Below are 24,541 nucleotides of genomic sequence, written 5' to 3'. Positions count from 1 at the left end.
GAACCATGATATGGTTTTTGAAGTAATACGAGCCCTTATTACTTCAGTTCATGGTGTATGCATGCACATTTTCTAGATACATTCCTATTACAGATCCTTATTGTAATTGCAAGTGAATAGCAGTATCTCAGCGTTATAGTATGTTTAATACTGCAACTGCACCATTACACCCAATCTCTATAGAAAAGCATGGTTCACAGATACCAGGAGGTTGATGGATCTGTCTTTGGAATCAGAGCAAATCTTTCTTCTGATTCATTTTTTGCCATAGATAAGCCATAAAACCAAAGACAGCAGATTGATGGAGGTTTAGTTTTTCTGCCTTTGTTTTAAATAGTAGATGTAGAACAGGTCCTTTTATTTTATAGCCTGAAGCTGAACTGTCAAAATAAAAGATGTACGGACTTAATACCCGAGAACCAAACAGAAGAATTACTTCTCTCTTTCTTTTTTTTAGAGAAGATTAAACACTGCACAATATACCTCATTACTATCTAGTGTAAATTTATTGAAAAAGTAGATTTTGTTAAAGCATGAAATACTTTGTCTCATTATTACCTGCTTTACTGCAAGACACAGATTTCAGCTGAGAATGAAAAAATTTTTCATTTATAATCTTCCTGTCCATATTGTGAGAAATTCTATACCTGACCAAAAATATAAATCTTGAAACATTATTTCTGTTTTTTCCCTGTGTGAGTGCATGTGACTTACTCCATATCTCACTTGGTGTCATGTAACTGCAGCCAGTATATAATAATAAGTTTATTAAATCTGTACTTCATGAGGAAAAAACCCAGAACTAATTCCAATATACAAATCAAAATAACCAAAGTTAGTAACAATTCAGGTTTTGTTTAGCTTTGGAGATTAATTCTATGGCTTATTTTTAGTCAAAGAAAAAGTGGGAAAAAGCACTTCAGAAAACTAAGTAAAAGGGAACTGTATTACAGGTTTTGAAGTAGGAATGGAGGAAGAGAAACATAGAAAGAAAAATAAGATGAGAAACAAAAGACTGAAGAATAAAAGAAGAAAATTAACACTTATTAAGTAATATGTTGCTTTTCATATATTTTGTAATAGTTTAAATTTCATGAAAGCAAACATACTTTTCAGAAAGTATTTCTCCTGCTCATTGCTACAGATACACATACATATTTTTAAAAGATGCTCTAGCTGTGTGTATGCTTAAAAATTCCTACTGTTTCCATTTCAGCTCACCTCCTTTTGAATAAAACCCTGGAAGTGTGGAACAGCTTCAGTTAGGTTAGAGTTAGCTAGAGTCCAGTTTGGACATCTTTAAAAATTCATCAAATTCCCCTCTCCCCAAAGCAAAATTAATTCTTGGTTTTAGGTTATGGAAGTAAGTGGTGTAATTTTGCTATATATTTATGAAGGAACTGATACTGGTAAAACAATCTTCATGTAAAAATGCATTCTGGTTTAGAGCCTACTTCTTTTGTGTTACATAATTTTATTTTTCTTCCAATTTTGCTTAGTACCAGTTTAATGGGAAAAAAGGCAAGCAAACATAGCCACACCTAGTACAGCTGAGCACAACCAAGTTATAAATTAAGTTAAGCTTGAAGAGATTTCTGAATTAGTGAACAAAAGAACCTGTTTTAGAAGGTGGACTGGGATTTTTTTATAATCACTGATATTTTTAATTTTAATATGATTTTGCATTTTAGAAAAGCAGGTATATAACAGCCATTCTCTCTGCATATTTGCCAACATGTATTATGTACATATAAAATTTTGCGTGCTTTGAATTCTTCAGAATAAACTATTGATAAACGTTCTATTTAAAAAGATTTGTTTTTCTGCTCAGGTAGAAAATCACAACATCATAGAATTGTAGAATGGTTTAGTTTGGAAACGACCTTAAAATCATCTAGTTCCAACCCCCCTGCCATGGACAGGGACACCTTCCACTAAACCAGGTTGCTCAAAACCTTATCCAACCTGGCCTTGAACACTTCCAGGCTTGCTTAAGCTTGGTAAGTTAAAGTTTGTTGACCTGAAAGTTTATATTCATAAATTTTCCTTTGTTTTTTCAGCTGATCTTGGATGCTACTTAAATACCTTCCAAGAAATTTCAGAAGGCTTTCTCAAAAACTGCTTAAAACTATATCCAAATAAGTGATAATTGTTGTTGGTTGGAGGTTTATAACTTAGTTCATGTTGGAGAGTAGTAAATCTAAACTTGCAATTCTGATTTAGAGAAACAGTTCTCAGCAAAATCATTTCTACAGCTTTGGCTTTTCTCTCCCTTCCCCCAGCCTTCACATTTTTATCTGATAGAAATATATTGGCCTCTTGTGGTTAATTTTGTCCTGTGACCTGCAACTTCTACTTTCTTGTCCTTGGCTCCAAGGGTGAGAGTACAGAAGCTAATCTACTCAATTTTTTTAAAGTAGCACTAGACAATCTTTTTCCTTATGGAAAGGGTGGGAATATAAGCAAGTTTAATTATTTCTTTCTTGGCTAGCGTCAGATGATAAGGTTTTCATTAATCATGTGTAAGTGTGGTGTTGTGTGATGTAACACAGCTGAGCACAACAAGCAGGAGCATATCTTCCAAGAAATTTCAGAACACTTTCTCGAAAACTGCTGTGAAATAAATAGCACATTTTTCTAGCAAGACTGATTAATCAGAATAGGAATTTCCTAACATAGTAACAAAAATAATCCAATTAGATGTCAGTTCTGCAGCCCTGATTGTAATCACTGCCAAAATTCTGTTCAAAGTGTCTTATTATAGAAGACTGTTTTTAGGGTAGGGAACCAAGTATTTTCCAGTAGTTCTGCATAAGATAGAAACCTACATCTATATTTAGACATTTGGAGTGCAATTTTAGTCCACATTCATACACCCCATCAGATCAACTGCAAATATCTATAGTAGTGTGTGCATGGTATTGAATCTTTTAAGTAGGCCTCAGTGTACTGTAATGGGGAGTTAGACACCTATCTGGCATATGGACACCTTCCTTGGAGGCATGCAAGTGTCAGAATTTTGGGCTATGTTCCAACACATTCCTTAGGTGTAAATATATGCACCTATCTGTGCGAATAGCACAAAGCAGTACTGCATGCTGAGTGGAAGTGTCTGAGATAGTCCAGTGTCAGAATCAATGTGGAAACATTAGTGAATGTCTTTAATCAGGCTAATCTGCTTCTCAACAAGAAGTCATTTAAATATGTTTTGCATATATTTGGCCAGCAAGTGTTATTTGAAAAAACTAGTCAATAAATATCTTCTGGCAGCGTACATGATGGCTTACCTGTCTTCCATATATTTGAGAAAGAAAAAAGCAAATTCTATATAGGGAGATAATTCGTAACAATAGTTATGAAAATATAAATTTTCAGGGATTTTTTAGAAATAACTGCGTGAATTTGCAATCTGTGTCTGCCTGTTTCCGCTATTACCTGTAACTTCTGAAACAGTATCTATCCAAAGCCACAGGCCTCAAAAATAATTTCCACAAATTTTGTAGATATAGACAGCTGTAATGGAGTATATAAGTGCCCAATATAAGTGAAAAACTAATGTCATACATTATTAGACACTGAAGACTCTTCACTGAAGAAAGTCACTAACAGTGCCTTAGTTACTGAGAAAGCTTCAAGTAGAGTGTGTCTTCCAAGATATTTTAGTCAATAATAATACAAAAAAGAAATTGCAGAAAATAAGCTTTAATTAGTTCCACTGCTCATGGAACTATGCATGATTGTAACATGGTAACAACTTTGCAGACAGTGCAACAGAAACAGGTCTAGTGATCAGAATTAAGTATAGGGAGACTAACAGCCCTGTGGAGAAGCTCAAGGAGGACAAATCTATCATAACCTAAAAATTTTAGTGGAAAGAAGATGATGGAATGACAGTGAATATGCAAAACTGTTCAGAGTTTTGAAAAAGTTTACATTTACTTTGGTGGCAGATGAAAGTCAGAAGATGGATTTATCAGTGAAACAACACTCAAGAAGTCAGGGACAGGCAATCTAATTCCTGAGGCTCTTGAGAGGCTGGCAAGGCATTTGATTAGCAAATACTAGACTATACATGCATTTAATGCTGGGGGGGGGGGAGGAGTTGACATTTTCTTTCCCTTCTCTTATTCTTTATACAAACAATTTCTATTTTGAAAAATAAATTAGAAGCAATTAATAGCTCCTCAGCTTCTCCTGATCTGCTTCCAGGTCCACTTCACTGAGCAATGGTTTCTGCATGCCTCTGAGAGGTTTACATAAGAGAATGGGGAAATGTAGACCACTAGCATGTTTTGGGAATACTGTTGATTTTGCTCTGTGCATGAGAAAGAAGCAGATGCTTCTTGGTATAATTATTAATTACTTGCAATTATCACCATTTGTGTTCTAGGGACAGAATACACTTCTATGACAGAGTAAGATTACAATACATGTCCTTTCTAATGCTTTATAGCATCTTGTGGAATTATCCTTTATTTGTGATTCTTTACATGCTTTTGCCTGGGTAATTGTAACACACGTCCTTGCACCCTAGGATGAATACGTTATGGATATAGAATTGCCTTCACACTTCTTACAATCACCTCTTTTCACCTCTCCATCCAGTGAACACCTCCAGCTTGTCACTGCACTTGACTTCAGCATAGGAGGCTTACAGGGTCAAAGCTGGTCTTGTATATTTTGTTCTGTCATGCAAGTCTTGCAAGCTTTATTCTCATACTTTAAAGTGTATGCATTGTAGACGCAACTTTGTCTCTATAATACAGATTCACGAGTATCATTGCGAACATTTATTTTCACAATGTATGTATATGAAGGTGGTATCTAACTACATATCAGGGGGATATAATAAATTGCCTTTGTACTGTAACTTTGCCAGACTCAATGCCCCCAGTCCACCGGTCCCTTTTGCCACGATCTGTTCTACAATTGCAAAACTATATGTACATCAATGACACACAGTAAAAAAAAAATAAATTGTCAGATACTTATCTTGCAAAATTTTGGGCAAGGCTGGATTTTCACAAATGAAACTCATTTCTGCATTAATAGCAGCTTTTCTGTCACTATTAGATGTCCTAATTCAAGAATATAATGCATTCATGTTTTATTTTAATCATGAGTGATCCCACCAAAAATGAGGAAAATTGTATGTTCTTTCTGAAAGCTGAAAAAAGTGAAATATTAAAATAAATACTGTAAACATCTGAATAACAAATTTGATACAATTTACCCTACTGAGTACTCAGCACACCTGAAGACACTGAAAAAAGGACACAGAATAAATAAGATGTCTTACATAAATTTGTATTTTTGACATTTCCCATAAATTTGATGGGTAGAGATTGGCCTTAGACATGCAAAAGAAATCTTAAATTCAGGTGTGTTTTAGCATCCAGGCTATTACTAGATTTTAAGATAATCACATGGCACAAATTAAGGATTTTATATGTATTACAGATTCATTCTCAGAAGGCTTTACATTCCCCATTGCAGCCTTTGATAATTCAACTAGTCTCTCAAAAAGTTGGGAGTAGCTGATAAATTCACTTTAATGTTAAATCAAGTACCCCAGCAGGTTTCTTTTAATATGATCACTTCTCAGGGAGCTTAGATCTAGAGATTATACCTCCCAAACACAACTTTTAGCAAGGGTCCTTTGGAGCAGATTGAAAGAACTGTCTGTACCAACATGTCTTTTCACCATTAATGAAGCTACTTCAGATCATGACAGTGATCTCAACAGTGATTTCATTCACTCTGATGGCTGTTCACCTAGTTTAATTTATTTGAATTGGCAGCCTTAGGTCACTTCATGGAACAGATTCCATGAATATGATGAATGATCCAAGGAACAGAGAGTGCCATTAAACACGCTGAATTTAACCCTTCCCTTGCAACACTTGTTTGGGATACCCAAATCCTACTGGCAGGCACTGCTAAATAATAAGCAGAAGGGGATCTGCACTGACCATGTCTTTCGAGAGTGCTAAAAGTAATGCCAGTTCCATTTGTCTGCCTCTAGGAAATTAATAAAAAATATGCCACATGCAAAAGATGAACAACAGGATTTAGTATGGTAAATAGATGCATGTCGCTGCATAATTCAGATAGGAAACCAGATAGACAAATCCTAACAAGAAAATGCTGCTTGCTACTTACAAACACTTGGCTTTAATAAGGAGATTGTCATTGACCTTCTGTACTGAACTGCAGTTTTGCTAGAAGGAAGACTTGAGATTTAGATATATTCATCCATGACATCAAAGAGACGTGTTGCCATCATGGTCAGAGCAGGCTAACTGGGACACTGAAAGCTTATAGGAGCATCTGTGTTTTCCTTTCCAAAGGTAAAAATTAAAAAGTGTCAGAAATATACATATGCCTGTCTATGTGAAACGCTTTATTTATAACTTCTTGAAGTTATGTAGATTCAATGAACTGCAGATAAAAATGTTGAAGGCAGTTTGTAACATCAAGCTGCAGTTGAATTTGTTTGTATATCATGTAGATCAGTAGGCTGTAGTGGCTAAATGTAGCTGTGGTAATATATCACAGGAACATTTGATAATCCAGATATATTCTATCGGAATACCATCACTGGTTTTCCATTTGATTATGTTTAAAGAAAAATTAACTGTTAAATAAGTGTGTCAGCTTTCCAGAGGACTGTGGCTGATGTTTTATCGATAAAGTTGTTGACAGTTGTTTATCGTTCCATTCTGATTCTCTGAGAAATACTTATTCAACAAATCAAAAAGTGCATGCGAAATTTAAACTGTTTATTTAAAGAAGGAGCATTTATGTTGATGTTGAAAGCCAAAGACTTAATGAATGGAAGAGCTCAGTCCTACTCAAAACTTTCAAATAAAATTTTTCAGATCAGAATTGTTTCTGAGAATAGAACCAGTGACTAGTGGAAATTCCAGGTGTGCTGCTCTGTGTCAATAAATTCTATTTTGTCCTTGGAAAGGGACATATTACGATTCAGTTTTGGGCATCTCAGAAAACCTATAGGCTGACTCCAGAATCCAAGGTTAGCAATTATGTACTCTCAGGACAGACAGGCAGATATGAAAAATCTGTTACAGAAATTTGAGCTATGATTCATGAAGCTCCCCTCTTTTTATTTCCCTAGCTAAGCAAAAGCTAAAGGTATTCTTTGGTAGTATTTGCAGAAGGTATGTAGGTTTGAACTGCAACTAAAAATGAAAATTGGAATGTAGCTTTCTTGCAAAGTATCCATTACTCTGCTGTATTTAGGATTCAGATCTGTGAGCCAGCAGAGCCTGGGCTGCAAAACCAAGGTATGGCCAGACAGAATAGTTGGCAAGAAGGAAGTTGGCTCTCATTTGCCTCTGCCTCTAAGTTCCAGCAGGATCTAGGATGATATTCTGGTTATACCTAAGGTGCCAACTTGCTCTGTAGACAAAGTATAGCTGATTAGCTGATCTGAATTTCTTTTGCTAAATTTCAGGAAATAATAAAATAATTAAAAAATAAATAAAATAAAATAAAATAAAATAAAATAAAATAAAATAAAATAAAATAAAATAAAATAAAATAATATAAAATAAAATAAAAGCCACTTCATACCAAGTCAAACATACTGCTTCTGTTAAGGCGGCAGCATGTATATACATCAGCAAAAAACTCCTTGCTGTAGTTATGACAAGCATTTAGTTGGAGCCAGAGCTACAGCCGCAAGAAGGGAGTGGATCAGGTACAGTTTGCCTCAATGAAGAGTAGCAGATACCAATGTGTTCCTTTAGGTATTCAAAATAGAGCACTTATTGACACAGATTTTAATTCTGTAAAAAAACAGTAGCTTGTATAAACACAGTATTACATTATTAAGGGATAAATAAAATTGATTTGCTTTTGCAAGAAAATAGCTCAGTGGGAAAATACCAGGATTCTGGATCTGACTAAATACTGAATGAATGTTCTGTGGAAATCCCAGAAGCTATATGTGCATGTAACCAGTTATTAGTCTGTAAAGGGACAATTTTCTGACCAATGTGAGGACAATGTGCATTACGAGCCCTTCTTGGAAAAGGGGTCTCGTAATGCTGAGTTACACACCTAAAGCCCATCTAAATTAAATTAGGGAATACTGGGCCCTTAGAATCAAACCTGACTATTTTCTGAGTGCTGAAAAACTTAAGCTAATAGCATTATAGGAAATAATAAGGAAATTAGCTAATAGGAAACAGCCAGAAAGATATATACCCCAGAAAGGGTATATATCTAACACAGAAGTAGATAACTTAAGGACATCAACTCAATGCATATTTAGTGAGAATAGGTGGGCCTGTCTGTGGAGAGTTTTCGATCTGGAGGCCTGTCACTGAAATTCTGACTGATTCTTTGAATCCATCCTTCTCCATTGTCTCTAGAGACAGCATAAGAATTCTAGCTTGATTTTAATTGTCAAAATTAGATTATGTGGGTATCACAGTATCACAGTACCTCTGTTTCTTGAATGAAATTGCTCTTTCTTATAGCTGCTTCTAGCCATCTGAAGAAAATAATATTCTGCAGCTGAGTCTACTTCCTGTGGGTTTTTTTTTTCAGTCCATTGAATGACCAGAACTCTCCCTTAAATAGCAGATTAGATGGAAGCTCTCTCTGGATTGCATACCTGTTGCTTGATAATGAAGCTTAAACAGGAGGGGTGAAAAAACTGTCGCCTGTCTTCCTGCTAGCTAGGACTTAGTTCACGTGGTAAAGCGGAAGTCAGTCTTTTCAGAAGACTTCAGCTGTAACAATACCCTTTCCCTGAATCTCAAAGGTACAGTTGCCTTACGAAAGACTATGCTTCATATTCTTGCTCAAAGAAGTAAATCTTAGTAAAAGAAACACCTTGAGAATATTTCATTTTTTGCTATCATGAATGATGTCAGACATCAAATCGCCAGCTCTTTTTTTACCTTACTTTACAGGAAGAACTCATTTCTGTGTGTTTTCCCGATTAGAAGAATTTTTTTCATTTTTTTTTTACTTTGCTGGTGGTTTTAAGATGAAAATTGACATAAAGGTTAAAACAACTTCAAAGAACCTTCATTCTAATATTAGTTCTATGGAGCTACCTCAATCTTTTAGAGTATTGTTGTTCTGCATGGTCTGCCAAACCAAAGAACAAGATTTGCCATGCTCTTTGATCTTTTAAAAACATACTGAAATCTGAAATCAAGTGCTTTGCCTGAATCTTGACTTTCCTGGCAACACTGAGCTGAACAATGTACTAACATGTAAAGTCCCCTTAATATCACTTAAAAAAAAAAAAAAAGAAATTATGTATCTTCAGAATCATCCCAGCTATGTCTGGCAAATGATTAAATGCTCTGAAGTCTGATGTGGATAAAGAAGGAGGATCAATGATCAAGAAAGTGGAAAAAGGAGAATAAATGAAAAAAGAAATTCTAGGTAAAATGACCACTTTCATTAAAAGGCTGCACAAGGTGCTGAATGTGATGCTAAGAAAAAAAAAAAAAATCTCTATTTAAAGTTATTCAGAAGGCAGAGTTAAAAGATTTTGCTGATAGCTGTAGTACAGAGCTTGCATATTTTGCCAATAATGCAAAAATAGATCTACAAAAATCACATATATCCTTTCATTTATTTCTATTGCATTAACAATCTAGGTTAGAGGTTTTTTTTCATAGTAATACTAGGGACAATTAAGTCTGTTTAACACAGAGGCAGATGTCAGATGTATGTATGTAGCAGTTAGAGAGGAAGCATATGCATAGTATCAACTCCGCAAATAGATGAGCTCCCTAGGCACTCAACAGTTTTGAAGCTAAGGGAGGGAATGTTTTTATGTTATAATGTTTTCCCTTGGTGGTAGCAAATTAACTGTCCTGTATCCATCTTTAGCTGGAAATGCAGAGAGTCACTTGAGAGTTTACAAATAAATTTAGAGCTCTGCTAGACTGTTTCTTAGATACCCAGGAAATAGGATACGTATCATGTGTGTGCTGTAACAGATGGACTTAAAAAAAAAAACAAAAAACAAACGTTCGACTTTTTTTTCCCCATAAGATGATTTTTTCTTACCTTTGACTCTTTACAGAATTTGTTCAAGGCCACACTGAGCTTTGCTTTTGGATATGGTGCTTCACATATGACTTTTATCTCCTTGGGAATTACTCAACTCTTTTTCCTAAACAAAAACAAGTCAAAGTTACATTTTTATTAGGAAACCTAGAAGCTGTTTTGCAAAAACCATGTGGTAGATATTCTGGGGAGGAAGCGTCAGTTTTCTCTGCTTCTCATTATCTGTGATACTAAGAATTCAGGCCAGTAATAAATGGACAAGTCTCTTGCCTTTTTTTGCAATTGAACAAAAGGGCTGAGAGGAGAAGGACATATTAAAATCAAGTAACAAAATTCTAAATCAAGTAAATATAGTAATAAGTTCCAGTAATTAAAAGGTCTTTAAATATCCCCCAAAAAACTGAGCATGATCCATGTCTAGAATAAGTTTTACTTCATTTTATAGTATGACTGCCCTATTTCTAGGGTTGTAGTACTTTAAAGATTTTTTTAAAGAAAGTTAATAGATTGACATTGACTGACATATTTCTAAATCCTTCTGTCCTGGGACAGATGCTATCTCTAAAACCTTCAGCAGTTTTAGAGGTAGCATCTTTTACTTGCTTAGTTTATCTAATGTTTGGATAAGTAAACTAAAGGCACAACTAACAGAAATTACCCTGTCTGCATCTTACTTTGTGGTGAAATTTGTAACTAGTCTTCAAGTCTACCTCCAGGACTGAAATAGGCTTTTTATAAGAACATGGCCTAGATGAGGGGTTGCTCAAGACAAGAAAACAGTGTCTAAGATAGCAAGCTTAGAAAGTGAAGATATTAGTGAAACTAATGAAAACACAATGACATCTTTGTAAATAGTTCACAAATTCTTCAGCATATGTTTTGTCAAATCATAGTACTCTGACATCAACACAAAAGTTAAAACCATAACAAATGCAAAGATGACAAGTAAAGAAGTGACTCTCAGTTGAGCAGCTCAGCTGCTACAAATAAAAGTAACTATCAGAAGAGATTTTCTGTATTAATGTTGTTACTATCTATAATCTCCTCAATCCTTGAAATGTAAGAAAGTGATCTGGAGCTTAAGGCTCTTGATGAATTTGGGGAAAAGAAGATGTGAATACTCCAGGCATCTTCAGTGTCTCTCAGAAATTCATTTACAGTTCATGAAAACCTGAAAATATGATACTAAATCTATTTACATGTACAGTTCCTTCGGCAAAATTAGTAATATTTAGAGAGATTTGAAAAAAGCACCCTTAATTATTCTTTCTGATTGATCTAATTGGAGTGCGGTCTAGTCAGAAAGCTAAGTAGAATAGCATTATGAAGATCAAATTCCTAAGGGAATAAATTGGCATAATGGCAATCCCATTCTGCAGATCCCTTTTGAAGGTGGTAATACAACATCAGCAACCTACTAAATAATAGTCTAGGGCACAATCTAATCAAACAATAATGAATATGTTACTTAGCATAGGGGAGAATCTTTGAAGCTCTGTGATAATTTCTTTTTTCCCAGGATAAATAACTTACTTCTTTTCTGTATCTGTATGTCCAAGTGAGAATTCCTTAGGAAGCAGTGTGTTCCTTCAGGCATTCAAAATGGAGCACTTTGACACAAATTTTAATTCTGTAAAAAAGCAGTAGCTTGATATAAACACAGTAGTATAATATTAAGGGGTAAGTAAAATTGGTTTACTTTTGCAAGAATATAGCTCAGTGGAAAAATACCAAGAATCTGGTATATTTGCCTGGAGAACTTCAGTTTTTTTTTTCTGAGAGCAGCATCACAAAAGTGTTCTTCCTTGCATTGTATGCATTGTACCTCCCATGAAGTCCAAAGTATATAACCCATATATGACATCAACTTTTTGAAGCAGAGAATGATACCGAGTGGGCTTTTCCATATATCAGTATAAAAAAGACATTGTCTCATTATGTCTGGTAAAGGAGATTTTGAATGTAAATTCAGGCATACTGGCAGGAGTGTGGAGAAAACTACTCTCTTTCACTGAACTTGTCAGATTTTGAATGGTTCAGCACCCATACAGCCTTTAGTCATTTTTTGTGAGACTTTGTAAAGGAAAACATATCATTTAAAAAGCTTCACTGCATTAATTCTGTTTTGGACAAAATCATGCTCCTACACAGAACCTGACAGACTTCCACTGGAGACAGTCTACCTATAGTCATGATATAAACAGAACCATCAAAGGATGTAGAAACAGATTTCTTCAGAAGCCTGTCATGTCTCTCTCTTCAGTGGCACCCTCATCAGTCAATGTCTGCAAACAAGTTGTCCTATCCAAATATGAGAGAAGCTTACAAAGCAAAAAGCTTGGTGCCTTCTAAGTGAAGATATGTCTACGGAGATAATTGGCACCTGGTGAGGAATGCTCAGTGGTGTAATATGCAGATAATCATTGGTGGCTTGACGGTGTGACAGATGGGGATAGCTTCTTTAAATTATGGAGCTTTTATACTGATATCTTCAGGAAATGTCAACAGCATGATTATAGATTCATTAATGCTGTCTTTCCTTCCCATTCATTATTTTTGCTAGTCATAATCACTGTTACCTCTTATCTCTAACTGTACAATCTATTGTTATTTACATAGGATGCCTCATGGTGGACGTAGTTAATAGCTAGATTCCTAAAAATTGGCACAATACAATACACAGTATTAGTATTTACTAAATATTTCAATTTAGGTATGGAAATTAATAAATTTGATATTACGATTATGACTATTTCCCAATAAAGTTAGCAAAAATAGTGTGAACATCATGCAGATGTTGTAAATGATCACACAAATTAAGTTAGGTTTCAGATTTAAGAATCACTGCAACTGTAGGCGGCAGTGCTGAAAAAAATCCTGCTGTTAAATCCATGGAGCTGCCTTGATCAAGAGTGGGAAAATATGTTATAATAAAAATGTTCTTTCTAACATATCCACAAGCTTGTTCTCTTCTGTTAATTACTGCAGGTTTATTTCTCTTCTTTTCCAGGAAACAGCTTTCGGGCTCTACAAGAAAGATTTACTGATTAAAACTTTGAATTTGACATATTAGTAAAGTTTCCCTGTAGCTTCCCAGCTAAGTGCAGGAGTGGCACAGCTAGCCCTTGTACATTTCCTCTCTGCAGCCTGAGGCTGCAGAGAATTTTACATGGTGGGATGAGGGAGAGCCCAAAATATCTTTTCACGACTGTCATATGGTCTTTTTACTGCAAATTAGAATAGGTGACAGTCTGACTTACAAGCAAATGTTGGAAACCAAAACCGGATGTGCCTCTCCTCTTTGATAGGAAGAAATGAGACACTCTTTTTACTAGTCAGACATCCTCAGTTTACTGCCAGCTATAAAATTCTATGTTTGTAGCTTTGAGAAGCACAGTGAAAATCTTTAAGGACTGTGAGCTATGCCTGGGCCACAGATAGATAGAAATTGTTTTTCTGCTGTGGAAGTTCTGAAATAGTTGCAAAATTTGGAAGCAGAGCCTATTCCTGTCTGTGACTCACAGGTCTGATTTGCCTCCAGAACAGCAAGGCAGAGGCCAAAGACCCATTGTTGGGATCTGTGGACCAGCCCGCTGTGAGGATGGAAAATTTTCAGGTAAAATAAATGTTTTCTTGCTTTTATACTGTGTTTAAATTAAAAAAAAAAAAATTGCGTGATTGCCATTAAATTTCAAGTATGAGTTTAAAATGTACTTGTGTAAGAAAAATATTACGTGTTCTGTAGTGCTCCATGTAATTCTGAAATATTTGTCCAATATTTACGGTTTGGGACAAATGTGAACTAATTAAATCCATAGGCCCACCATCTTTTTTTTATTGCTTTTTAAGCATTTTATGTCTTACCAATATAAAAATATATTCTCTTTATCCTGTGTCCAAAAAACAAGTAAACAAGCAAAAAACAACCAACAATGAAGGAACTATGTAAGTATTATAGACCTCAGAATCTTGTAGTTACAATATCAGGAAAAGACCACGAGATGCAAGAGGTTTAAAAAAGTGGCAGTCCATTCTCATTTTACTGCCAGTCATTTTGCTAATCTGAGCTACATAATTGTTTTGCCTAACTGAAAGGAGCCTTTAAACAGACAAGCCAATATAAATACTCAGATTGGAGACAGCTCTGTTTAATAACAGCAAGCATGTGTATAGAAGTATTTGTTTACCTCTGCTCATTTATGTCAAAATCAATTGTAATTAAACAGGAATACAACCACAGCAGTAGTACTTTAGCTGATTGTTCTCATCAGAAGTGTCATATATAGCCCCAGTGTTTAGGACATTGCAAAGCAGCCTATTATTTTTCTCCTGTAATAAATATCTCCTCATAGTCTTTTCAGTTCTTTAACAAAGACGATTGCCTATCTCAAGTGAAAAAGTAAGACACCGTTTCATATCAATTCTGGGTGGTTTTCTGGTCTATCACAGGAGTTACTGAAGTTCTGAAAGCCAGATTTATATTCTCTATTAGAGATTAGATGCAATTTATTGTACATCTATTTACACTTATGTGCAGAAAATACAGCTCTTTTGTGTCTATTCAAGGAATTAAAATATGCAAAGCATACTTTATTAGTCTAAAGCAAGTACTGATTAGTTTATTTTTTTTTTTAAATAGTGTTTGTGGTTGGACTAGAGAAATATAAGCTACAGAGGATTTTACACGTTGTTTTATTACTGAGTATAACCTAAATGGAAATATTTTCAATAATGAAGACAAATGCACAACATCAAAGTTGGAATGAATAAATCTCCTAGGGAAGCAGTGTGAACTCCATGCATGCATTTAAAGACAAATCATTTTCTTTGTGATGTGAAACTAGGGTCAGCAAACACATGCATTACTGTTCACTCTGTCATGCAATGAATAGCAGAGCATTTCAAGAGTTACTATAGACCGTATCAGCAACGTGAAATAACATGCTTCAAAGAAAAGAAGACATGCATTTTGGAATGGGTCCTCCAGCGTGTTTTTTATTTGTAGCTGTTAGTTGATAGCCATTCCAGTCAGATGTGTCAGCCAACGAGCCGCTTCTGACAATTTGTGTTTATTTTTTAGCTTCCATATTTATAGAAAGAAGAAGGGAAATGGGCAAACTGAAGGGGGTATTTATATGATAGTAGAACATATGCATTGAAAGAATGAAAAAAACCAAAGAGTTAAATAAACAAGATACCTGAAAGACAGGCTAGCATTTCCTAGAACAACAAAAAAAATAACAAAAGCTACTGACAGTTTAAAAGTGAAAGTTATTAATATACTTACCTCACCATATTCTTATTTAGTGTTCATTGGTGGACATATGGTAATACAAAGCTACTTTTTTTTTAATATTTTGTGAATACAAAGTTTGTGGAAAAGAATGCACTTGAATGACCATTTACCAAGTCAAATCTTATAAATTATAATGATCTGAACTCTGTTTCTCTTGTTTAAATTCAAATACAATTTGATAACATCATTTACAGATTTGGGGAGGAATATGATTGTAAATGTGTATATCTAGGTCTATATCAAGGTATGTGCTCAGTCTTGCATATAAGGGAAATCAGATTTTAAATATATATGCATATACATATATTTATATACATATATACATATAGAAAAAGGTAAATATGCACACTTACATATATTGAATGTCTTATTTCCCCTATACACAAGACTGAACATTTACTATTACATTATACAGAATAGTTTGATATAGAGTGTAAAGTTCTTCATCTTATAAGCACGCTATATGAAATATTTAATGAAAATGTTTGTATGCTGATGTTCTCTGTACATGGAATGTTTACTTCTCATTTGCTTATCTGCTTTGTGTGTGTATGTGTGATTTAGATCATTAGAGTCCAGCTAAATTAAAAAAAAAGTATTTATTAATTGTTTGTTATGCTTTGAATCACTATTAAGAAAAAAAAATGTCTTGAGTTTCTTCTTTGTTATAATTATGCAAATTTTATATAATTAGTGAGTTGAACTAAGATATCTCAGTTTTAGCCACTGAAAGGAGCGAGCTAGCTAAAGCATTAATTAATTAACTTCCTAGTACAATATATTTAGAGTGAAATCATTACCCATATTGAATTCCATTCACAATATTTATGAATTAATAGGACAATAAAAGTATATTTTGCTTTAAGCTTGCTAGAGAAGGCAGAAGTTAAATATAGCTGCTCTGCTAATATAGAAAAAATATGTAAGAAATGTCTTTTGATGCACCAAAATACATACCCTGTGCTGCATTTTATGTTGCCAGCATAACTGTCATCCTACACCACCTTAAATTTCAATCCACTATACATTTCCTATCTAGGTGACTTGTTTCCAGATAGCTTGTTTCCTTTTCTTTCTACAGCTGATAATTTAACAATTCTATTTTAGTGTATGTTCTCCCTTAAGTGCATAAAGCACTTTGGACTGTTGAGCCTTAAAGCTCCAGAGAGTTAGGAAAATCTCTAGGCTGCTTCTGTTTATTGTATACACTTGCACTGTTGAAGGTTTATTTTCAACAGAAGGGATACAAGTGTAGAGATAAAGACCAATGGTGCATATCACTCTACCAGCACATCTTACTGTACAACACAGTGTATGACCTATTTTACATATATATACATTTATGTATTTCCCTTTAAATTGATTCTGTTTTCTCATATATACTAATTTGGCACTTGGTGGTGATAGTTCATGTTTATAGTTTCCGCTGCTAGTACAAAAATGCCTGTTCAATTTTCTTCACTGTCTGCTACCTGCAGCAGTCAAAATTATGGGCTAATGGTGAGATGGGCAGCTTATAATGTATGATAATCAATACTCAAAATCCGTTTCCTATGATGTGACATAAAAGAGTGAAGAAATACAGATTTTCAAGACTAGAGCACCAAAGCTCATGCAATGCAGGTGGGTTTTTTTCAAGGTCATTCAGTATTTGTTTCTTCTTTTTTTTTTCACTTCATATTTAATTCAGTCACTGCTAGGATGCCCAGGGAGCAGAAATGGAAAGTTAGTCAATAGCGTGAGTATGAATGCGAGTGTAAAAACTACTTTAGCAGATACAGGATATAAGAAAGGGAAGGAAGGTACAACATACAAGATATATAACATATATGGTTGTATATGATGTTTATCTCTTTTACTTAGAGATTGCCAGCAAACTTTGTATTTTTATTGGCAGTAATTAATAATGTAAACACTGTGTAAGAGTTATCCTCATGCCCAGTGTATGTGTAGGTAGCATGCATAAGAGCTAACAATTTAAAATCTTAGAACATAACTTGGTTATAATAAAATTAACCTAATCAGTCTTGAAAGTCTCAAATGATAGGTTTTGGCACAGCACTGAATACCTAGTGTAGTTAAGTTATTTTCAGTGGCTAAGAACTTCTTTGATCTTTACTTTTCATGTTAAGTTTCTTAATTTCAATATCAGTTCAGGTTTTTTTAAAATACAGTTCAGTCACATTTTAAAATAAGAAAAAGTGTTGAAATATAATTTCCCAGTTGCATATTTCATATATGCATATATATGTGTTATCAATGTAAATTGCAGATAAATATTATGCACATATACAAATATTTATTTAACGTATTTTAAGTTGTGCAGAACTACTGCCTGAGAGGGATGAAGTGTTTCCCTTCTACAGACAGTTTTTTTATGGTTTAATGAAATGGACTGTAATTTCAAAATTTCAGGATCTTCCCAGTTGTGTCCATTGTTGGTCTTTCAAAATACTATGAGTTCTTGAAACATTAAATATGGTTAGAAAGGCTTAAAAGAAGTAATTTTTAATTTTTTTTTGTCTGAGAAAGAAAGGAGCAAAGAGGAGTCCTACTTTGATAGAATAATTGAAAAAGAGAGAGAGCAGCAGAGAGAAGTGCTGGTCCATTGATTGTGCAGTTCTGAGCATTTTATGGTAGCTAACATGCAGCAGGTTTTTGTTTCCATCTTTTGTTAAAAGGATACCAAAGTTATTTACAAAAATTCATAGAAAGCATAGTTAGGTTTACAAAATAAATGTTACCTGGAATACTGATAATTATTTAGTGAAATCTTTAAAAGGAACAGAAAACTTTTACTCAGCATTTTCATAAATTCTATATAAGAGAGAAATTATTTTAGATATGATTAGAGAAAAATCCTAAACATAACAGCTATTATTTGTCATTAGTATATAGGTACACTTTTAAAGCTAAACACTGTCCTTGCCACAAATCTACTTGCATGATTAAGAGGAAGAGAAAAAGAAAAAAAAAATAACAAGCATTTGCAAAATTTAAAGTTTAGAATTAACATTAAAATGGTTGGTCTTGGGGCATTTTTTAGTTTACTTCTGTTGGATTTCTGTGATAAAAATGCAAGCAAACCTGGCTAGTATAGCTATTGCCCATCCAGTGCTAAAGCTTGAAACCTTTCTTTCCAATGTTTTTGCCCCATTTGCCTTTTAAAATATGTTGATTTGTTTTGGGTTTTTTGAGTTTTGTGTTTTCCTTTTGAGAGAGAGAGAGTATGAGGGAAAGTAGCAGTTTCACTTGGCTTTTCTAAGCAGCAGCTGTTTGATGCTGTAGAAGCTCTGGAAAACTAGATGCAAAGAACTTTAGTGGACGTGAACTAATGAGTGGAATGAGGTATATAACAATGTCCTTTATTTGTGTGTCTCCCTTTTCATTAAGCAGTTGTCACCACATATGTTGTCACTATGGCTATGCATACCAATGCTATCTTATTCAAATGAAGTAAAATCAAACACCACAAACTTAAATCTCTTCCTTAAGCTCTTCTCCGTCGTGTCACGTTGTGTCACTGCATTACAGTCCCTGGGATGGGGCTGGTTTTTTACTCTTGTTTACCACCATTACAATAATTCTTATTTTTTATTGTACATTAAAACATGCAGCTTACTTTTCCTTGGAGGTTATAGAATCATAAAATGGCTTGGGTTGGAAGGGACCTTGAAAGACCATCTAGTCCAACACCTCTGCTATGCGCAGGAGTAACTTTCACTAGGTCAGGTTTTTCGAAGCCCCATCGAACCTGGCTTTGAAATCTTCTAACCAGGGGACATCCACAACTTTCCTAGGAAACCTGTTCCAGTGTCTCACCGCCCTCATATTAAAGAGTTTCTTCCTCATGTACAATCTAAGGTTACCCTCTTATGGTTTGTGCAGTCCAGGATACAATTGACTTTCTGGGCTATGAGCACACATTGCCAGGTCATGTCAAATTTTTCATCCACCAGTATCACTACGTCCTTCTCCACAAGCTACTCTCAATCCATTCATCCGACAGTCTGTGTTGATACTGGGGATTTCCCCAACTCACATGCAGGACCTTGCACTTGGTCTTGTTGAACTCCCTGTGGTTTGCACTAGCCCACCTCTCAAGTCTGTCAAGGTCCCTCCAATGGCATCCCTTCTCTCCAGCATGTCAAATGCACCACACAGATTGGTGCCATCAGCAGACTTGCTGATGGCGCAGTCAATCTCACAGTCGTGTCATTGATGAAGATATTAAATAATATTGTCCCACTGTGGACGCTTGAGTGACACTATTCATTACTGGTTTCCACTTGGACATTGATCCATTGGCTACAACTCTTCGCATGTGGCCATCCAGCCAGTTCCTTATCTATCTAATAGTCCATTCATGAAACCTGTATCTCTCCAATTTAGCAGCAACAATATTGTACAGGACCTTATCAAAAGCCTTACAAAACTCCAGGTAGATGACATCTGTAGCTCTTCACTTTTCCACTGAGGTAGTCATTCTATCATAAAAGGTCACTAGATTAGTCAGACAAAAACTGCCCTTGGTGAAGCTGTGTTGGCTGTCTCTAATTACCTCCCTGTCTGTTTTGATATATGTCCAGGAAGATTTGTTCCATGATCAGGCTCAGAGGTGAGGCTGACTCACCTGTGTGAATTTTCTATTCAAAGCCTTTCTGCTACATTTGTTTCCTCAAAAATCGCTCTGTATTCTCTTCACACTGTACTTCATTCTGTCTTGCTTTTGATATTTTTTTTAGGGTTTACACCAATCTTAGATTTTAAACTCAAAGTACAGAGCAGGCATACAGAATGATATTTTTTCACTGAACTGCCACTAATTAAATTATCTCACCCTGACTTAGAATCATAGATTCATAGTATCATAGAATAGTTAGGGTTGGAAAGGGCCTTAAGATCATCTAGTTCCAGCCCCCCTGCCATAGGCAGGGACATCTCGCACTAAACCGTGCCACACAAAACTCTGTCTAACCCAGCCTTAAACACCGACAGGGATGGAGCATGTTCCAGTTCCTTACCACTGTCACAGTAAAAATCTTCTTCCTTATATCTAACCTGAACTTCCCCTGTTTAAGTTTGAACCCATTACCTCCTGTCGTATCACTACAGTCCCTAATGAGGAGTCCCTCCCCAGCATCCTTATAGGCCTCTTTCAGGTACTGGTAGGCTGCTATGAAGTCTCCATGAGGCCTTCTCTTCTCCAGTCTGAACAGCACCAGCTTTCTCAGCCTGTCTACTTAACTGTTTATCATGACATAACACATTTTGATTTAAATCACATTTATTCATGTCTTTTTAGAACAGTTAAAGCTGTTCACACTATTGAATTGTCATAGATCACCTTTGGTGTTTCTTCTATGCCAGAATTCCTCAGTGCAACTGTTAGGAAACTGGTGGTGATATTATCAGGTTACTAGAAATTTATTTTCTGATTTAGAAAGATAATAATCACTTCAACTCTTTGTATCTTTGGGTCAACAAGTTTGTTCTGCTTTTCTGAAGACCTGTGGGTCATGTCTCTGTGTGTGTTTTGTGTTTACATTTAAAGGTATGCTCACAGGTTTTTTGTCTAACTGGAATTCCAGGAATTTTGTAAATTCTAAATTCCTCAAATAAAATGAATATTTGAACCCACATTTTGTGGAAGAAAATACTTCACAGCTAAAGGCCAGTGTATAACAAATTGAAACACAGAGATGATAAAAACATTTATTCTATCGGTATTGAATAGAGAGTACTGAGAAGAAGAAAAAGAAAGCAACTTGGCTCAGAGTTGTGTTTTTCTAAAAAAAAAAAAACATATTGAAGGGGTATTTCTGTAATTTTCTCTATCCCTGACATTGGGTTGGAGTCGTGTACAATTAGAAAATGGTAGCCCAGATATATTTTATTTCTATAAAATGACAGGCAAGATAAAGTTTTTGAAGCAAAAAGTTTTCTTTGAATTGTAAAACAGGAAGCATCAAAATTTATGTTCTAAAAAGGCAGTGAATAAAAAAAAAGTCACATATCTATATTCTTTGAAAGAAATAAGAATATAGAAATCCTACTTGAAAACATTATCAGTTCAAAAAATGTGTCATAGTTTTTCATTCTTCTGAATCATATGTATTGAGCAATCCATTTTCACTTACTTGCAGCAAAACAAAAAAGGGGAAAACTGATCACATGATTCATTCGCATGTCTAATAAAATTGCAATATGCACTTTTTGACAAGCTTATACTTAATGCATACTGATGGAAAACTTTAGTTCTCTGTTCTTAGCAGGAAAAGTATGCTTTTCAAGAAAACCTTTTTATTTTGTGACTATCACACAATGTAACAATTATAAACTGAATGGAGGTGACAAAAATGAAAAGCCAACTTGCCGATTTTAGGAAGTGTTTGTCTTTACAGAAAAGCAGTCATTGCTCAGTTATTTGATTTGAAAAATTAATCCTGATAATGCCTTTTGAGTTTCTTAAGTGCTGTTCATTTGTTTCTAGGATGAGTTTCACAGAACAAAGTCTAACAGATTTCTACAGCAGATTAGTTTACAGATGAAGCTCAGTTCCACTGAGAATGATTCTCTAATGACCCTTTTATACTTCCACTGAGCTGTGTGAATACTTTAATACATAGAGAACAGAGTTAAATAAATCTATTGTCTTAACTAGCAGGTTTATACAATCTGAAATATTTTAATTATATCTTCTTTTTTCACCATAATTAAAAAAACAGATGTCAAGTAAGCCCCTAACATGTTGATCATAGCCTATCCATTAGTTTAAAAAATTCCACTTATAATTAGATTTTTTTTCTCTTTCTTCTTTCTTTTACAGAGCAAGAAGAATGTGTTAACTGCACAGATGAATGCAGAGTGCTTGGTCATTCTGACAGGTGTTGGATGCCACAGTTCCCTGCAGCTAGTCAGGCTGAGAATGCAGATTATCGCACAAATCTCTTTGTACCCACAGTTGAAGCTAATGTTGAGACTGAGACATACGAAACTGTGAATCCCACCGGGAAGAAGACTTTTTGTACCTTTGGGAAAGACAAGAGAGAGCACACTATTCTCATTGCCAATGTTAAACCTTACTTAAAAGCCAAACGTGCCCTGAGTCCTCTGCTTCAGGAGGTTCCCTCAGCATCGAGCAGCCCAAACAAGACATGTATTGAGCCTTGCACCTCAACAAAAGGACCACTGGATGGTAGTGAAGTGAAATCAGGAGCCTTGGCTGAACCAAGCAGCCAGTACTTGTCAACTGACAGTCAGTATCTTTCACCTAGTAAACAGTCAAAAGACACTCCCTTCATTGCATCAGATCAGATGGCTAGGGCCTTTGCAGATGTGCATTCCCGAGTGAGCCGAGACTCGAGTGAGATGGACTCTGTTCTGGAGCAGTTAGATCGTTCAGCCCGGGATCTAGGCAGAGAGTCGGTGGATGCCGAGGAAGTTGTGAGAGAAATCGACAAGCTCTTGCAGGACTGTCGGGGAAGCGACCCTGTGGCTGTCAGAAAGTGAGGGGAAAAATAAGGACAGGCTGGCAGTTGTGTTCCACTTCTGCTGATTAAAAGTAAATCATTAAGTAAATCCCCTGGTTGTAACAGATTTACAGGAATGAAGGAAGACCAATGCTGCTTTAAGGCTTTTAGTGAACATCTGAAGTGCCCACAAGTATGTTCTTTTCACTGCTCTTTCTTTTTGACAGATGACGCTGGTTTCATTTTGTCCAAACTTTGATTAGGACAGAGTCAAGTACACTAAGAACAAAATGAAAGAAGGAAAGACGGTGCCATTTTGACAATCTGATAGGAAGGTATGAGAAAGATGGAATGGAAATAAGTCTAATATTATAAGACTGTCCTCAATAGCTGATGCTGATTTTACTGTTTACGTATAAACCCCAAGAAAAACAGGGTTGAATAATTCTGATCTGTGGTGGATTTCCAGCAGTCACCGCAGACTTCTACTGAAAGTCCTAAAATGAGTTCTTGTAGTAGTCCAAGTGACACCAAACATTAACATTCATTTGTGGTAAACATTTATGTACAAAGTTACCTGCCACAAATCTATACAAAAAAAAGAAAAAAAAAAAAAGAAAAAAAAAGAAAAAAAGAACAAGAAAACAAAAAAACCATTCTTCAACAGAACATATCCTGATCATTAGTAAAGCACATCATATCATATTAAGGTAAAATGTAAAATGATATAGTCCATCTTGTCCTGCACACACATACGCTAATTCACTTGATAAAAGAGAAAAAAAAATTAAAAATTAGTATCTATTTAGCGTTTTAGTGTCCCACAAAACTATCAATAGCTAGCAGTAAATTTTAAAAAAACTAAAGTAAAATAAAGTTTGAAAAAACCCCAACTTGTGTTTAAGGGTAATACACAAAATAAATTAACATTATTAACACTTGTTTATTCATTTGTGGACACTAAAATAGCTCAGGAAAGTGAAAATGTCTTAGACAACCACAAAAGTCACATGATCATTTAAATGTGCAAATGTAAGAAGAATCAATGTGTTTACATCAAATGACATATTTTTATTGATTTATTGCAGATTCAGTGCATATGAGCCAAATTGTTGAGTGTATAAGAGCTATATTGTGTATTTTATTAAATTAATATATAGTTGTGTTGCAAAAATATTTGGGCTTATATTGTAAATGGCAAGTGTTGCCTCAGTAGCTGTCGAACTCTATGAGTTTTGTTTTTTCCTGCTTCCTTTTCCCCATGGATTGTGGGAAGCAGCGCCTCAGAGCAAAGTCTCTTGTTTAATGTATGGTCTACGAAGTACTGCAGTACATAATCTGTTCAAAATGTGTTTGAGTGAGCTGATGGAGCTAGCTGAACGGCCTACAAATACATCCATCAGTCATTGTTATGTGCAAGTCCTTGTAGAAGCTTCTGTTGCAAACCCATGTTTAATAACAAAAATTACACTTGAACCAACATCTGGAACTTCCTTGTTTTGTTTTGTTTTGTTTCTAAACACATGCAGTCAGCATCTTTAAAGAAGTATATTTTATTGACTTCCTAAGAGACGCCACCATTTTCAAAGTTTTGATATTAAGGTCCGAGAGATGAAAAGCAGTAATGCCAATGTGCCATGAGTAGGATTTTATCTGTTTCTTTGGAGTGTGCAATTTCTTACTGCAGTTCTAGATATACACTGCTTATTTT

General features: G+C 35.1%; 1 protein-coding gene across 4 annotated transcripts in view; it reads left to right on the top strand.

Moving 5' to 3' along the window:
* The window catches only part of PCDH17 (protocadherin 17), an 86,767-nt gene extending 63,303 nt beyond the window's left edge, over positions 1–23,464 (top strand). For 2 of the 4 annotated variants that reach the window (XM_057399154.1, XM_057399153.1), the window contains exons 5-6: positions 13,604–13,678; positions 22,188–23,464. In XM_057399154.1, the coding sequence (XP_057255137.1) occupies positions 13,604–13,678; positions 22,188–22,870 (758 nt within the window). In that variant the 3' untranslated portion in view covers positions 22,871–23,464. Of the gene's footprint in view, positions 1–13,586; positions 13,679–22,187 lie in introns of all 4 variants that reach the window. The other 2 variants (XM_057399156.1, XM_057399155.1) reach the window with 2 other exon arrangements.
* The last annotated feature ends 1,077 nt before the right edge of the window (positions 23,465–24,541 follow it).

The sequence above is a fragment of the Pezoporus wallicus genome, unplaced genomic scaffold (assembly GCF_028554395.1).
Source record: "Pezoporus wallicus isolate ANWC-B61680 ecotype Strahan unplaced genomic scaffold, APGP_CSIRO_Pwel_v1 contig_6974, whole genome shotgun sequence".
NCBI lineage: Eukaryota > Metazoa > Chordata > Aves > Psittaciformes > Psittacidae > Pezoporus > Pezoporus wallicus.
This window is presented reverse-complemented; position numbering and strand designations above follow the sequence as displayed.